General features: G+C 42.9%; 1 protein-coding gene across 4 annotated transcripts in view; it reads right to left on the bottom strand.

The window, feature by feature from the left end:
• ENDOV (endonuclease V) overlaps positions 1 to 18,731 on the bottom strand; it is a 109,492-nt gene that overhangs the window by 81,124 nt on the left and 9,637 nt on the right. For all 4 annotated transcript variants that reach the window (XR_015878432.1, XM_088472817.1, XM_088472809.1 and 1 more), the window contains exon 3: positions 12,588 to 12,722. Coding sequence is in view for 3 of the 4 variants with exons in the window: in XM_088472817.1 (XP_088328943.1) it covers positions 12,588 to 12,722 (135 nt within the window). In the remaining variant the exon portion in view is untranslated. The remainder of the gene's footprint in view (positions 1 to 12,587; positions 12,723 to 18,731) is intronic.

Genomic DNA, 18,731 nt, shown 5'->3' with positions numbered 1-18,731 from the left:
TGTACCCAGCATTACTCACTGCTATAATAATTGCTTAACATACACCTCCCAAATGTCCTGATTTAGGTGGGACAATGCCAATCTGGGGCTCCATCTAGGCTGCACATAGGATTGTCCCACAATGGGAAAGCTGGCACGTGTCTTCGGTTTACACTTCTGCAGAGCAGAGGTAAACAAGTCACCGTGTGGACTAGTAGTAATTAGGAGGGGAAGTGGTTAAGGGGCAGTAAAGTCCTTCACAAATGCTTCACATCCCTGGGAGTGTGGCCCCTCCCATCCTGCTTACGGAATGTGAAATGTAGGGAGGCCCATCCTGCTTACTGAATGTGAAATGTAGGGAGGCCCATCCTGCTTACTGAATGTGAAATGTAGGGAGGCCCATCCTGCTTACTGAATGTGAAATGTAGGGAGGCCCATCCTGCTTACTGAATGTGAAATGTAGGGAGGCCCATCCTGCTTACTGAATGTGAAATGTAGGGAGGCCCATCCTGCTTACTGAATGTGAAATGTAGGGAGGCCCATCCTGCTTACTGAATGTGAAATGTAGGGAGGCCCATCCTGCTTACTGAATGTGAAATGTAGGGAGGCCAATCCTGCTTACTGAATGTGAAATGTAGGGAGGCCCATCCTGCTTACTGAATGTGAAATGTAGGGAGGCCAATCCTGCTTACTGAATGTGAAATGTAGGGAGGCCCATCCTGCTTACTGAATGTGAAATGTAGGGAGGCCCATCCTGCTTACTGAATGTGAAATGTAGGGATGTATTTTTCTATCTATATTAAGTATAAAATAAAGTCCCTGGTAAGCATCTGTCTGTTCAGGCTAATCTTGAGAACCACTGGATGGATTTTGATGCAGTTGTCACTATTCTATACAGCATTTGTCGGTAAAGGTTCAGGTGTACGAGACATTAAATGTATGACAAAAGGGAGCCCAGCAGTGACAATTTTAGTGAAGCAAGTCCATGAAAAATATGAACGTTTAAGCGCTTTCTTGGCTTACGCTGCCTAAACAGTTACTGATATATCACACTGATGGACATTATACCATGCACAGATTGATACGTATTATCTGGTTTCTCCAAAAAAAATTGTAAGGCGTTTACCGATACAAAATGTCCGTTTTTCCCTTTTTATTTTATGGTTTCCATTTCATTTATGTCCAATTCTCAGTAAGAGTTTGCTTTGGCATGACAAATAAAGCACAGGGACAGACATGTAACACGGCTGTAGCTGACCTAAGTGGAGACAACTTTACGTGGCCCTTTTGCATGTCATGTCAAAACTAAATCTTTTCGCGTCGAAGTCAGGAGGAAAAACGACTAATGTTGTCTACAAGGCAATCTTATAAGGCCTCGGTTAAAGAAGACTATCGCAAGTAAATTAAAAATTGCCTCCGTGTGAAGCAGGTCGCTAGTATGATAATATAATTAAAGGTGATGTAGGTTACTCGGAATTTAGTACAGATAAAAAGGTATATAAATCAGTCATTTAGTAAAATAGATAGGTCTCACCAACATGTGTCGAGGGCTCAGCAGGTTGTGGGGCCCAGCCAGAACTGGATTATGTGGGAGCACATGCCCTGCTCCCCTATCAAGGGCTCCTCCCGGACCCAGCACCACCAGTACACTTGTTAGGCTGTGTCCGCATCAGATGTGCATCTAGGCTAGCATAGCTGCACAAGCTGAGTGAGCTCACACTGACAGAGCAAAGCTCTGTGTAAATGGAAGGGGGTTTACAGTACAAATCAAATGAAGCCATCGTTGCCATACCTGTAGTTCATGGAGATCTGCTGATGTTTAGTAAGGGACGCAGTAACTCTTCTCCCTGTATTTCAATGGCAGCAGTTAAGAGCTATGGGTGTGGTATAAATGTCACCATCCACTATATCGACACCGTAATGTTGGCATTTCTGAATGTCAACATTTAATATGTCAACACTGATATGTCGACATTGTGAACATCAACAATGCAATTTTAGTCTAACCCTAACCGTAGCTTAACTCTAACCCCCGCAGTGTCCTGCTGATGGGTTAAAAGGTAGTGCCGCAGTCACCGCCGGTGAATGGATGCTGGGCACATGCATCCGGCAACTATTCACAGTGACCGCAGTGCTTGGGGGCACACCCCCAGGAGTGACGAAAAGGAGACGTGTCATAAAGACATGCCCCCTTTTCGGGCACGTGCAGACGTGCCCTTTCTCTAGGGCCGGCGCTGGACCTAGAGTGATATATAACAAGTTGGCACTCCTCCACTATAAACAAAGTGCCTGGGTGCCCTCGGATATAGAAAATACAGGAAGAGAGGTGCCGTGTCACTCACAGGACTTGTTGCATCAAAAAAATGCGGGTGACATACCACCTAAGCCTCTTATATGTCAACGTTTCAGTTTTATTCAACTTACTGTCCTGACGCAACAAGTACTGTGAGTGACACAGCTTTTCTCTCTCTGTTATATATATAAAAAAAAATATTTTCCTCAGAGACCGCACACACAGCAGTGTAATAAAAATGGATCGTGGTTCATAAGCAAAAGTACAGTTACACTCACCTAATCCCTCACAGACAAAATGTACGACCAGCACTCACAGTTTCAGTAGATAATGTAAGGCTTTATTCAGTATAACAAAGATGATATGTGCAATGACAGGGGGGCAACAGCCATTTTAACTGATCTCCATCGGTCTTCTTCAGGAGCCCATGCCCTGGAGGAAGACTGATTGAAATAATATAAAATGGCTGTTGGAGCATCTGCCCCCGTCATTGCCTAGATCATGAAAATTGAAAATTTTGGGGACATAGTTGTAAACAAATATTTGCCAGTTACAGTGCCTTGCAAAAAGTATTCACATACCTTAGTTTTTTACTTTTTTTGTTACATTACAACCTGTAATTTTTTTTATCTCAATTTTATGTAATGAATCTGCACAAAATAGTTTAAATTTGGTGAAGTGAAATGAGAAAAAAAAAATATATATATTATATAAAAGAATCTTTACAAAATAAAATTCTGAAAATTGGCATGTGCATATGTAATTACCCCCTTTGCTATGTAGCCCTTCAAAAGTTCTGGTGCAACCAATTACCTTCAGAAGTCACGTAATTAGTGAAATGAAGTCCACCTGTGTGAAATCTAAGTGTCACATGATCTGTCAGTATAAACACACCTTTTCTGAAAGGCCCCGGAGGCTGTAACACCACTAAGCAAGAGGCATCACACCATGAAGACCAAGGAGCTCTCCAAATAAGTCAGGGACAAAGTTGTTGAGAAGTACAATTCTGGGTTGGGTTATAAAAAAAATATCCAAATCTTTGATGATCCCCCCAGAGCACCATCAAATCCATCATCATCAAATGGAAAGAACATGGTACCACAACAAACCTGCCAAGAGAGTGCCGCCCACCAAAACTCACAGACCGGGCAAGGAGGGCATTAATCAGCGAGGCAGCACAGAGACCAAAAGGTAACCCTGAAGGAGCTGCAGAGTTCCACAGCAGAGACTGGTGTATCTGTGCATGTGATCACAATAAGCCATACACTCCATAGAGCTGGGCTTTATTGAAGAGTGGATAGAAAAAAAGCCATTATTTATAAAAATAAGACACGATTTGAGTTTGCCAAAAGGCATGTGGGCGACTCCCCAAATGAATGGAAGGTGCTCTGGTCAGATGAGACTAAAATTTAACTTTTCGGCCACCAAGGAAAACGCTATGTCTGGCGCAAACCCATCACTCCAAGAACACCGTCCCCACAGTGAAACATGGTGGAGGCAGCATCATGCTGTGGGGATGTTTTTTAGCAGCAGGGACTGGGATAGTGCTAAATACAGGGATATTCTTGAGCAAAACCGGTTTGTCTGCCTGTGATTTGAGACTGGGACAGAGGTTCACTTTCCAGCAGGACAATGACCGAAAGCATACTGCTAAAGCAGCACTCGAGTGGTTGAAGGGGAAACATTTAAATGTGTTGGAATGGCCTAGTCAAAGCCCAGATCTCAATCCAATTGAGAATCTGTGGTCAGACTTGATGATTGCTGTTCACAAGCAGAAACCATCCAACATAAAGGAGCTGGAGCAGTTTTGCCTTGAGGAATGGGCAAAAATCTCAGAGGCAAGATGTGGCAAGCTCATAGAGACTTAAGTGGCTAAGGAGAGGGGCACAGGATTAAAATTTGTCTGGGGCCCCATCATTTTCAAGGATGGCCTCGATTGTCCATAAACCTGATTAGGATAAATTTACTATGCAATTTACAACATAAATTGTTAAACACATCTGCCATATGAAGCTTAAAATTATTATACCAAATACATTTCCTCTAGTCTTTTTCACCGCATGCAGTACAGTATCTGCCAAGTTTTATTGACTTAATATAAAATGAGATATTTGATGGTCTCTTGTAAAAAATAGTTTGTCCACACAACATTTTAAAACAAAAAAGCAGCAGACGCATTGCATGAATGATGACAAAGTATTACACAACAGAAGTGGCATGTCAGTAAGTGAATAAGAAGCTGTAATAATGATATTGTGACAGGAGAAATGACTAACAAGCATAAAGAACTAGACCCTGATCTAACAGGTAACTAGATCTAAAATACAAGTTGTTCCAATGTGAAAGGTATTACGAGATGCTCACAAATCTATTATGTCCCCTATGAGACAGTCTTCACTCCTGTAATATAGTTTTTATTGAACCTTCAGGTAGTAATTATTTTTGTAGTATACAGGGTTAATGGCTATAATTAGGAGTCTGATCCCTATAACAGACAGGCTTGAATTTACCATTAGACACAACAGGACTATTGTGTCTAGGAGCAGAAAGGCGGCGCTTTCCTTGTACAATACATATATCAAAAGGTCTTTTTCTCCTTTTATCATCAAAGATCATCTGTGCGATTGAGAAAGATTAATGTAAGGTTTTCTATATATATTCTGCTTTGAAACAGGACCAGCTAATGTGCAGAATGTTCTCTGTAAATGAGGATGCGGAGAGAGGAACTTATTGGACTTAAGAAGCTAAAGCAGAGGTGTATTTGGTCTTCACAATTCTCTCTCTGTTAATAATACAGAACTTTTGTTTTTGATTAAGCATTTAATAAAAGTATTTCCTTTTAGATATAAAAATAAAAAATTGAAAACCTATTGAAAAAATTGACACCCTAGACTTAATGGCAGCAGAGCCTTTGGCTAAAATAACTGCAAGTAGTCACTACCTATACCCATGGATGAGTTTTGTGCAGTCTCCTGGCAATTTGGCCTATTCTCCTTCTGCAAACTGCTCTAGTTCTTCCAGATTTGCCAGTTTTGAAGGAGGCCATCTCCAAACTGCTGTTCTCAGGCCTTCCAAAGGTTTGGGATTTAGGTCAGGATTCATTGCTGGTCACATTATAAAAGGCCCGTATCTTGTCTTAAACCATTACTGGGTGCTTTTTGAAGTGGTTGCGACCATTGTCCTGCTGTATAAACAATGGCCTTCGATGAAGGCCCAGCTTCCTAACACTGGGTTCAACATTGCGCTACAATATGGCCTAAAAATATCCAGATTTTAAGATGCCATGCACACTTTCACGGCACCCACTGCCTGATGCAGCTCAGCAACCTCAAAACATAAACCTGCTCCAAGTTTGACTATAGGAAAGGGGTTTTCTTTGAAAACATAATATTGTTTTCTGTAAAAAGTGATGGTGTACTTTACTAAAATTCACTAATTTGGTCTCATCTGTCCACAGAGCATTCTCCCAGAAGGATTTTGTGAAACTACAGACAGGCTTTCATAGGTCTCTTTCTCTCAGCGGAGGGGCTTTCTAGGGCCTCCTGACATAGGTCCTATTCATTGAGGTGGCAATGGATGGTGCGTGTTCAAACGGTCCCATCTTGTGTCAAATGGTTGACTTGAAGCTGTACTACAAATAAATTTAACATTGGATCACTTTGATCAATAAATTAATGAAGAAGTATATAATTGTGCAGACGTGGACAAATTTGTTGGTACCATTCTATGAAAAAGAAATACCCAGATTTTTCTCTAAAATAGCTTGAAAGGGACAAAAGTTTTTGGCATCCATCATTGCTTATTCCCTATTCAAAAATTAATCTTTAGATTTGATTCACCAGAATATTTGAAATAATAAAACAAATGAAAATGGCATGTTCAAAAATGATGGGACCCTTAAGGCAATCACTGCAATTAAAAGATTTCTGGAGCTCTCAATGAGACTTCTGCATCGGTGAACATTTAGTTTAGCCTACTCTTCCTGAGCAAACTGCTCCAGCTGTCTCAGGTTTGATGGGTGCTTTCTCCAGACTACATGTTTCAGCTCTTTCCATAGATAGAATTCAGATCAGGGCACATAGAATACAAACCTCCTCCATGTTTCACAATAGGTATGGTGTTAAGCTTCATATTTTCATCTGTGATCATAAAGCTTATATGATTTGCCAAAAAGCTCCTGTTCTGACTTATCTGTCAAAAGGACAGTCTCCCAGAAGCATAGTGGCTTGTCAATATGCATATTAGAAAATTCCAGTCCAGTATATATAGAATTTTATTTTATTTTTTAAAGTGGAGTTTTCCTGGGTCATCTTCCGTAGAGCTCACAGTTGCTGAAAAAGCATTAGATGGTGCGGTCAACACTGACGAAAATTGACCTTGGCATTCAGCTTGTGTCTCTTTGGATGCTTTCATTGGCTCTTTGTCTACCATTCTCCCAATCCTTCTGTTATTATCATCATCATCATCATCACTTATATAGCGCAGAATATTCTGTAATAACAGACAGATGTAAGAGAGCCCTGCTTGCAAGCTTACAATTTAGAGAGAAATAGGCATTGATACACAAGGATAGATGCTACCTATTGCATAAGAGTCCTGCCAGTTTGCAGAAGTTCTAGGTGAGCTGTATGACCCAGTCACACAGAGGATGTGAAATTGAAGAAAGAGAAATATGTAAAGTTGTATGTACTGTATAGTGAGGATGTAATTTGGTAGGATAGCTTATGACTTACCGTATATACTCGAGTATAAGTCGACCCGAATATAAGCCGAGGTACCTAATTTTACCACAAAAAACTGGGAAAACTTATTGACTCGAGTATAGCTACTGGTAATAATCCCCCCTCTGGTACTGTCCCCAGTAGTAATCCCCCCCTGGTAGTGCCCCCAGTAGTAATATCCCCCCCTGGTAGTGCCCCCAGTAGTAATATCCCCCCCTGGTAGTGCCCCCAGTAGTAATACCCCCCCTGGTAGTGCCCTCAGTAGCAATATCCCCCCCTGGTAGTGCCCCCAGTATTAATCCCCCCCCTGGTAGTGCCCCCAGTAGCAACATCCCCCCTGGTAGTACACCCAATATTAATCCCCCTCCCTGGTAGTGCCCCCAGTAGCAATATCCCCCCCTGGTAGTGCCCCCAGTATTAACCCCCCTGGTAGTGCCCCCAGTAGCAACATCCCCCCTGGTAGTGCCCCCAGTATTCCCCCACTCCCTGGTAGTGCCCCCAGTAGCAATTTCCCCCCCTGGTAGTGCCCCCAGTATTAACCCCCCCTGGTAGTGCCCCCAGTAGCAACATCCCCCCTGGTAGTGCCCCCAGTATTCCCCCACTCCCTGGTAGTGCCCCCAGTAGAAATTTCCCCCCCTGGTAGTGCCCCCAGTATTAACCCCCCCTGGTAGTGCCCCCAGTAGCAACATCCCCCCTGGTAGTGCCCCCAGTATTCCCCCACTCCCTGTAGTGACCCCAGTAGCAACATCCCCCCCCTGGTAGTTCCCCCATTATTAATCCCCCCCCCTCTGGTAGTGCCCCCAGTAGCGATATCCCCCCCTGGTAGTACCCCCCGGTAGTAGCCCCCCCAGTAGAAATAAATGTAAAAAAAAAAAAAAAAAACACTTACCTGTAACCCCGCTCCTGGTCCCGACGCTGCTACAGGCTCCTCCGCCGCTTTGCATAATGGGAGAGACGTTGTCATGACGACGTCTCTCCCATTACCCACTGCGGGAGCCGGAAGATGGCTCCCGCAGTGGGAGCAGCAGTAGCCGCTGAGAGTCTGACAGACTCTCAGCGGCTGCTGATTACACCAAACACATAGCTGCCGGCTCCGGCGGCTGTGTGTTTAGCAGTGTGTAGCGCTGACCGAACTCCGTCCGGTCAGCGCTACACACGCGGTGCAGGCTGTGTCACAGTGACAGTCTGCACCGCGGCCCGCATGGTACGCTACTCAGCAGCGTACCATGCGGGCATGACTCGAGTATAAGCCGAGGGGGGCTTTTTCAGCACAAAAAAATGTGCTGAAAAACTCGGCTTATACTCGAGTATATACGGTATGTGGGTGATTCTGGAATCTGATAAACTTGTCTGAAGAGAGGAGTTTTCAGTGAACGCTTGATGGTTTGGAGACTAGAGGAAAGTGTTACTGTGTGTGGGAGGGCATTCCACTTAGTGGTGGGTGCAGCCCGAAAAAAGACCGGTTACCGTAAATAGGAGCAAGTAATGCATGTGGATGAGAGACACAGATCTTGTGCAGTGGAGAAGTCGGGTTGGGAGATATTTTGAGATGAGCGAAGAGATGTACAGAATGTCGCTCTAGTTTGGTTAATAGCCTAATGTGTAAGTAAAAGTATTTTATATTGAATACGGTAGAAAACAGGTAACCAATGGAGGGACTGAGAGCGGAGCAGCAGACGATGAACGTTTGGCGAGAAAGATTAGCCTCACAGCTACATTCAAAATGGATTGTAGCAGTGAAAGTCTGCTTTGGGAAAGACCAGTAAGGAAACTATTGCCACAATGAGTGCACGAATGAGTGTTTTTGCAGTATCTTGTATAAGCTTTGGTCTTATTCTGGATGTTTTTTATATGTGTGCAACATGATTTGGAAGTACTGTATACTGAATGTGGGGATCGATTTTTCTCTTGTGGCCATATACAGGGAGGTTGGCTACAGTCCCACGGACTTTAAACTTCTTAATATTTGCATCTGTAGTCACTGGAACATCAAGCTGCTTGGAGATGGTCTTATAGCTTTTACCTTTAAGATAATTGTCTATCATTTTCTTTCTGATCTCCTCAGACAATTCTCTCCTTTGCTGCTTGGCATCACTAAGTCATACATGCCTACTCTCCCGATTTGGCCGGGAGCCTCCCGAAAATCGGGTGCCGCTCCCGGCCCCCCAGAAAAGTAGGCAGTTCTCCCGACTTCTTCAGTCCCCCCGCAATGTAGCGCTAAACCCCCGCTGCGGGGGGGCTGATGACGCGATTCGCAATGCCGGAAATATTGGCATTGTGTAGCGGGGGTGGAGCCTAAATGACGTGATCGCGTGGCTCTGCCCCCAACCCCGCTCCTAAACAACGGTAATGTGTCCGGCCACGCCCCCTCTCTACAGGCCCCGCCCCCCTGCTAAACCGACCTGGCTGCTTCCTCCCGGAGGAAGCAGCCAGGATGTAGGCAAGTATGCACTAAGTTCACCACACTGAATATGAACCAGAGAAAGCAGCGTGACTAATTCTCTCCCTTTAAATAGGGTGTTAGACTGATTAGAAGATTGATGACGTGTGATGCTAACAGTGATGTGCAGCAGAGCCTTTCCTGTCATATTTCAGTATACTCCAGAGTTTTCACTATAATAATGATAAGAAAAACTTAATGTATTATAAAATATCTTATTTGTATTATTCTAATCCTTTTTATAGTCAACACTCTGGAGTAAAAGTGTGTGGCAGGTGAGGCATGCCTCCCCTGTCTACCTTTTCCACACATCCCTGATCAAAACTCACGAAATTTTCAGCACTATATACTGCGGCACCTTTGTATAATGCCCACATGAACCTTCAGGTTCACATATGTATGTGTAAATCTGGCTCGGATATTAGCCAATGCCTCCCCAGCCATTTATCTCACCACACGTCACTGGATGCTAATTCAAGAAAGTAATTAGTTTTGAAATATTACTATAATTCAATTATTTATTCTTTTTCTAAGGGGTACCAATAAATCTGTCCAGGCCATTTCATAATATCTTCTTTGGAGAATAAGCAATAATTTCTCTCTTTACACAGTTCCTTTGCTTTATTCTATGACAAAGCAAAGGCATGCAGAAATACATAAGACAACAGCTTTTAGTTTCATCCTGTTTCAGGGAGAAAGGAAGCATGGTCAATGAGCTGCAAGAGAACCAAAAATGTGCCCACGTTTATATCCTATGAGCAATTATCCGATCAGTGTGTCTCTGGGCCCCAATAGCAGCTGCAGCCCTTGCACCTATGGTAGTTACACTCATGCACGGAGCTATATCTAGTTCAGTGTCTACGTTTTTCAATGGCTCTGGATCAAACCGTTCCCAGGAGCGTTTTATCAGTTAATACTCCTGCATACACACTTACACAATTATCGGGCCGATCTACCGATATCGGGTAATTGGCCTGATGATTGGATGTGCGTACCTAGCTGACATTTATGCAGACATTTCAAAAATTCTCAAGCGTTCACAAACTTTCTAGAACTTTATAAAATGGATATTTTTATATTTACATCTATGATTTTTGTGGCAGCATATTACATTGGTGTTGTAATTTTATTGTCTGTGAATCGGTGGTGGTTGAGATGTGCTAAGGGAAAGCAGCGGAACATTAAAATGTGCGTGAATGTTTGTCAAGCATAGCTTAATGGAGAAGCAAGAGGGAATTTAATTACTACATAATGTAGTAGAGCCATCTGTTTGCTGTCATTTATAAACTGCTCCTTGGAACATTAAAATATCTTGTTAACATTGCAGTTAGGTTCAAAATGTGCACTATGCCACAGCAAGCATGTTTGTTTTCATTGCCTAAAAACGAATAGCTGATTGATCGCTGTGATTCAGTGCAAATGTTGCACCTAAATGTAAATGTTAGTAAAGGTATCCGGATGAGGATAGACAGACAAAAAGGTTGACAATGTATAGGTCGACACCAAATGGTCGACAGGCAATAGGTCGACAGATAAAAACAAAAACCATTGACACGTTCAAATGATCGACACTCCAATGGACGACACAACAAAGGTTGACGCATGATTTATTTATTTTCTTCAACATTTTTAAGGTTAGGTTTAAGCACTTGGGGGAGGGTTAGGATTAAAATTTTGAATAGTTTTTTAACCATTTGTGTCATCCAAGTGTGTGTGTCGACCTATTATCCGATGACCTTTTAGTGTCGGCCTATACACTGTCGACCTTTTGTCTGTCGATCTTTTATACCACACCAGTTAGTAAATGAGTCCTTCTGATTGTATAAAGGGGTTGGACTACTTGCAGTTTAATTTGACTTAATAACCCTATGCATGGTCTGCCACTGTGCACACTAATATAACTGTATGTCACCTTAGTGCCACTTTTTGACTAGCAATTCTCTTTCAGGCATCAACCAGTCTTGGCATCTACTAAACCAAGACCAGACAGCTGGAACGGCCACAAGCGGACAAACTGAAAAAGAACCAATTAGTGCTAGGGTAGAGAAGATAAGCTCTAACTGCTCGTGTGCGACTATTTTCTAACAAGATCATTACTTGCCATTGCACTTTGTTAGAGGCCATAAATGTGCACCTAATCCACCATCAATTACAAGCTATGCCAGGGGTACCCAAACTGTGCGCCGCAGCACCCTGGGGTGCCTCAGGACACTTTCAGGGGTGCCTCAGGTTGGTGATGCAGCACCAAATCAAATTCTTTATGGTCAATGTAATGTAAATATGTGCACAAACAGAAGCACAAACCTGTCCACCACTATATAATCAAACCTAAGGATGACAGGTAAGCACAATTTACTTCACTACATTTTTTTCTGAATAACAAACTTTTGGCTTAGGGATGCCGTGAAAACAATGCTGATGCACTAGTGCGCCACAATTCAAAATAGTTTGGGAACCCCTGATCTAGGCATTCAAAAATAATAATCATTTAGAAAGGTCTTGAAGAAAGCAAGATCACAAACCCCCCAAAATCACAGACACCCAGCATCTTTTGACACACAACAAAACAGAAGAAATTCATACACATTAAATATAGTAAAGGCCATCTACAAAGCACACCCAGTGTCTTGCAGTTTGCATGGATAGAGGTACTAGAGGCCACATCACTGAGGAGCAACCTCTGCAAATGAAAAGTGCATCTCATTTTGAAAAGTGTTGGAAATAGCTTTGGTAGAAAACTCACATCAAAGCCATAAACTTTTAGTAGAAAATTTGGACGGATATTGACGAGCATCTTGGGTTTCTTTTATTCAATTAAACATTATTTGAAAAAATATGTATGAGTCTCAACATTTGTTTTACCTTTTATTAAATTGGGCAACGGTCTTATTGACCAAGGTTGAATTATATTATTTGTCCATAATGTCCCAGTTCAGTGTTCCTTGCTTAAATGTCTGTAGTACTGTAAGACTTTTGTGCAGAATCTTCCTTCAAAATGTGGATGCTTGCTAACATTTATTTTTGTAGCCTCTGACTCTCCCATAGACTGTGCCATCTATCCAAACTGCTTAGAAAATGTGCAAAAAAGGTAGAAAGAGGCATTTTCCGATGACTATCCAGTTATAAAGTGATAATTGACAAAGGAACAGCCCACCTGAGGTATTAAATTGGGGTTCTTTTCCAGCAACCGTGTAACTGCATCCACCAAGGCTGGCACCTCTCGAAAGGCTAGAAATCCAGCTACGTAGGGGGCATCGAGGGTCACCATACAACAGTCCTCATAGATAACCTAAAAAACAGAAAGTGTAGTACAGGTACTGATAACCACTAACCTACATTTTTTACAAAAACAAAATATTTATATAGTAAATCACATCTCCTTACAATAATTGCCATCTATAAATCCACCAATATATAATCGACCTACTCCATGCGGTTGTGTGTAAAATATATAGGCTATTCTCTTTTCCCATTCCTGATGAACCTTGACCAACATGTCTGGCTGAATCTGAGCACAAGGATCAACAATTTGTTGCTGCAGATGATAATGATCTTGTATTTTCATAGCATAGACACATTCCTTCAGGTAACTGCACAGAAAAAAATCCAACAGAGTTACATCTGATAATCTTGGTGGCCACTGGACTGTTCCTCTAAGGCCAATCCACCTTTGGGGAAACTGCACATCCAGATATTCCCTGACAAGGAGTCCTAAATAAGGTGGGGCATTATCTTGCTTGTAGAAATTAGTCTATGACCCATCCTCTGATAACAATGAGGGAAAAGCTCTTCATCTAACCTCTTGTAATGTGCTGCTGTTAATGTTCCATCAATGAAGAATGGTCCCACAATACGGATACCCCACAAACTACACCATCCAAACTGTTTTCTTGAGGCTACAACCCTACAGGCATCCATCCAGTAAGAGTTTGTCTCTGAGCAGTACCTGTGGTTCTGTTTGTTTACCTCACCAGTGACAAAGAAATCTGCATCATCACTAAACAATACCTGGTGTGAAAAATGAGAGTTCAGTTGAAGTTGCTGTTTTATCCAGTGTGCAACTCCACTCGACGGTCTGGGTCATCCTCAGTCACTAAATCTTGTAGGGGTGTTATTTATGTGTAGACAAAAATTCTCAAAATGGGTGTACGACTAACCCCACAATCACGAGACAGATATGAAGAGTGCTATGCTGTGGGCGCTTTGAAAATTATGCCAGCACAGTAGTTGTTGTTGCTTCATCTGTAACAGTTTTTGGGTGTCCACTTTTTGGTTTATCTGCAACTGATCCGGTTTCTTTAAATTTGGCAAGGAGTTTGGCAACTGCAGTTTGAGTAATGGTATTTGGGTGACGTTGATTGAAATAATATGCAATAGCACATGTACTTCATACTACAGATATCAAAGATCATCTCTACACATTGTTTGTGTTAGTGCCATTGTCATTAAAGTCACTACCTGCATAAAAGAAACTCAGTTAAAACTCGAGAATGATTAAAAAGATATATGTTAAAACGAAGATCATTGTTTTCCTTATGAAATTTTTCATGTTTCATATGTGACATGACTACCTTCCCAATTAAAAAAAAAATAAAAAATTAGAGTTGCATCCAAAATGGCTGACTTCAAGATGGCCACCATACTGGTGACATACCCTAAAAAGTTTTCCCCCACTCCCATATCATATGTGTGGACAGTAGATTAATATTTCCTTATTCATTTCCTCTTTATAAGGATGTTTCCATACTAAAGGACCACCCTGTATATACGGTGCATCCGGAAAGTATTCACAACGCTTCAATTTTCATGTCAGAGCACAAACCAAGCATGAAGTCCAAGGAATTGTCTGTAGACCTCCGAGACAGTATTGTCTCGAGGCACAAATCTGGGGAAGGGTACAGAAAAATATCTGCTGCTTTGAAGGTCCCAATGAGCACAGTGGCCTCCATCATCCGTAAATGGAAGAAGTTTGGAACCACCAGGACTCTTCCTAGAGTTGGCCGGCAGTGTAAACTGAGCGATCGTGGGAGAAGGGCCCTAGTCAGGGAGGTGACTAAAAACCCGATGGTCACTCTGTCAGAGCTACAGCATTCCTCTGTGGAGAGCGGAGAACCTTCCAGAAGGACAACCATCTCTGCAGCAATCCACCAATCAGGCCTGTACGGTAGAGTGGCCAGATGGAAGCCACTCCTTAGTGAAAAACACATGGCAGCCCGCCTGGAGTTTGCCAAAATGCCCCTGAAGGACTCTAAGACCATGAGAAACAAAATTCTCTGGTCTGATGAGACAAAGGTTGAACACTTTGGCGTCAATGCCAGGCGTTATGTTTGGAGGAAACCAGGCACCGCTCATCACCAGGCCAATACCATCCCTACAGTGATGCATGGTGGTGGCAGCATCATGCTGTGGGGATGTTTTTCAGCGTCAGGAACTGGGAGACTAGTCAGGATAGAGGGAAAGATGAATGCAGCAATGTACAGAGACATCCTGGATGAAAACCTGCTCCAGAGCGCTCTTGACCTCAGATTGGGGGCGACGATTCATCTTTCAGCAGGACAACGAGCCTAAGCACACAGCCAAGATATCAAATGAGTGGCTTCAGGACAACTCTGAATGTCCTTGAGTGGCCCAGCAAGAGCCCAGACTTGAGTCCAATTGAACATCTCTGGAGAGATCTGAAAATGGCTGTGCACCGACGCTTCCCATCCAACCCGATGGAGCTTGAGAGGTGCTGCAAAGAGGAATGGGCGAAACTGCCCAAAGATAGGTGTGCCAAGCTTGTGGCATCATATTCAAAAAGACTTCAGGTTGTAATTGCTGCCAAAGGTGCATCAACAAAGTATTGAGCAAAGGCTGTGAATACTTATGTACTTGTGATCTTTTTTTATTTTATTTTTTTTTATTAAATTTGCAAAAAATCTCAAAAAAAGCTTTACACGTTGTCATTATGGGGTATTGTGTGTACAATTTTGAGGCTTAAAATGAATTTATTCCATTTTGGAATAAAGGCTGTAAACATAACAAAATGTGTAAAACGTGAAGAGTTGTGAATACTTTCCAGATGCACTGTATCAACACTGCCCAGTTAGGTAGAAGTATGTGTGAGCAACCTAATTATGAACAACCCATCAAACAATTTTGTATCAGCTGCAAGGGGTGCAATTCTTTTGCTGGGAGACCCAGATAGAGGACACTTCAGTATCATGATTACACAAAATGCATGTATGACTTTAGTTAGATCTTCTGAGGGAATTAAGTGATTGATTCTAGCTACGTTCCTCAGAAGGAGGATGAGGATTTGAATGTGGCCGATACCTGATGTTTAAGTGTCAAGCCTCTATCCAGGACATCACCAAGATTCCGCACGCGTTTAGTGTTTTGTAATTCTGAACCCCGAAGTGAAACTCCAGTTGGCTGGCTATGCTGTAGTCTTGTGTTTTGACAGTGAGCTCCTGTCATAAGAATCTCTGCTTTAGTCACAGCCAACTGCCACTCCTCCACTTCTGGAGCTCAGCTAGACAGCCTGTCACGGCTGCTGACACTTGAGACTCCTGGAGGGAGGCAGGCCTACTAGGCACAATAAACTGGGAGGTCTTAGGATTGACCTTTCCATAAAACTTAGTAGCACAGGATAAAAGTAAAATAGAATTTATTCACAAAAGAATGATAATCAGCAAGGTCTCAAAGTCTCAAACAGCACAGAGGTTCACATATGCAATAAGTATAGGAGAGAATCCCCAAATATATATATATGCAGTCTTTAACACATAAGAACTAACGTGTTAGGGAACCCAGAGGACAGAATGAGGCCAACACCTCAGGATGGCACTGAGGACCTTTGCCACGGTAAAACCCTGTAGTAATGGAAATCCGGGGCAGAGCAGGCCCTGCAGAATAATATAGTTCCAGGACAGGGCCGAGCCCTGTAGCGCAGTGAGAGATGAAGCAAACTTGAGCCTTGTGGGGCAGTGAAGTCGGAGCAGGGTTAAACCCTGTAAGGTGAAGAGATTCCAGGACAGGGTTGAGCCCTGCAGCGTGGCTAGAGTTCGGAGCGGGGTTGGGCCCCGTGATGCAGAGAAGATTGTAGCGGGGTTGAGCCCCGTGATGCGGAGAAGATTGTAGTGGGATTTGGCCCTATGGTGTGGCTAGGGTTCGGAGTGGGGTTGAGCCCCGTGATGCGGAGAAGATTGTAACGGTGCAGTTGACAACTGTGACAAGGATGAGTTCAATATCCACAGGAACGGAAAGACAACAGGCAAAAGGTAAATAGTACAGGAAATGGTGAAACTGCAGTGATGGAGCAATAAATAATACTTAGGCAATAGGAATGCTGGGTCCTGTAGTGCAGCGGGTAGCTGACATCAGAAGTTCATTTGGAATATAACAAAGTCCACAGCAATCCACAGGCACAGCGGGGATCTGGCAGGAGTCCAAGAAAAGACCTGAAAGCAACGTTGCACAGACACTGAGACACAGTTAGTAACAGGCTTTATAGTAGAGGTCTGTGAACCATTGGAAGTTTCATGACATGTGACCCAAATGGATTCAGGTTTGAAATAATGAGCAATCTAGGAATCCCACAACCTGACAACACCTTGGAAACAGATGATCACTTTAACACTCTATCCCCTGAATGAGAAGCATGCCAGCAAGCAGGATAGCTCCTCCAACGACTACAATGGAACTTTGGCAAAGGTAGTCTATCTATCTTTATGTACTGAAATAGTTGCAGTCCTGACACAGCCATTTAGGATTGGTATTGGGTTCTCAGTACCAGAAGTAAATGACAGGTACAGTTGTGTATCATCTGCATAGTACTAACAGACCAGGCCATGACTTCTGATTATTTCTACTAGTGACAGTATGTATACTGCAAAAGTGATTGGACATAATATAGTACCTTGCAGACCACCGCATGGCAATGGCAATGTATATGTATGCTCCAGAAACAACTCTGACTTGCCGGTGAGAAATCATTTCAACCAGCCAAGGATGGTGCCATCTAGTCCACGGAAAGTTTTCAAGGGCTCAATTAGAATCCTATGGTTCATAGCATAAATTCTGCACAACTATTAAGGTTGAATAGTCACCTCTGTCTCCTGCCATCAGAAGATCATTAAGCACACATACTAGGGCTGTTTTAGTGCTTTGTCTTCTCCTGAATTTTGACTGGAATGGAGAATGAATCCAACCGAAGTCCTCATCAGCTGACCGCCAAACCCGGAAGATATTACTGCACCCGCTGGATCTGCCGTACCATTAGACCATCAGAAACATTTTGTCAACATTCTAATCATGTTGACTTTTCAACAGTGTCGACGTGGTAAATGACAACATGCTACAAGTCTGTATTACAACCATGTCAACACGATGCATGTTGACAAAATATACCACACCCCTCCTGCTATACAACTGTCTGTGCAGAACCCAACTGTTCCAAGAGAGAAATTAACTGGCACTTGTCACCTACAGATGTAAAAGAATAACATTTTATGTAAAAAATTTGAGATATGGTAAGAACTTACCTTTGTTATCTCTCTTTCTACAAAGTCCATAGGGTCCACAGGGTGACCGTGGGGTATAGGTGATGATGGGAGTCATCACCTATAACCCAAGGTCACCCTGTGGACCCTGAAGTAGAAATATATATTAAGAAAACAGTGGAAGTAAAAGCAATAAACCATGTACCCACCTCCCATGCAGGGCACTGTAAAAGAACCAGAGCATTGGTAAAAAGGGGGCTATAGGGTAGGGAAATCCAGTGCCCTGCCTCCTAGACTGTGAAACATATCCAACCATTGTTTTTTATTATCATCATCAACACTGTAAGAGTGCAGCAAATATTGGGGGATCCATCAACTTTGGTGATTAATTTATGGTACACAGCAGAAAATTTGGGAGAGTCATACACAGGGCCTGTTATGATTATAAATAAGATGACTGATTTCCTGCTCTTTGACTTCTATGAGATTTAGAGGTCTGTAATACAGTAGTAAGTAGGAAAGGCCAGTGTCAGATTAGGGCATGAAAGGCCTACCAGGGGATTGCGTTAATAAGTGCCCACTGAAGGGCGGTGGCCATCTGCTTGAGGGGGATGTAGCCAGTCAGAAGAGGGGCAGAAGGCAGATGCAAGGAAGAATAACTGACACAGTCACCTCATCTTGAAGATTCTGGCACAGGGAACATTGTTGTAACTAGGGTTGGGTAAGTGTCACCACCCAGGATGCAAGGCCTAAGGGCCACTGTTCCTGCACAGTGGAACCTGCATTTGGCTAAAGAGAGTGGCTTTATAAAGCTG

Source organism: Taudactylus pleione, unplaced genomic scaffold, assembly GCF_031769625.1.
Source record: "Taudactylus pleione unplaced genomic scaffold, aTauple2 ptg000016l, whole genome shotgun sequence".
Taxonomy (NCBI): domain Eukaryota; kingdom Metazoa; phylum Chordata; class Amphibia; order Anura; family Myobatrachidae; genus Taudactylus; species Taudactylus pleione.
This window is presented reverse-complemented; position numbering and strand designations above follow the sequence as displayed.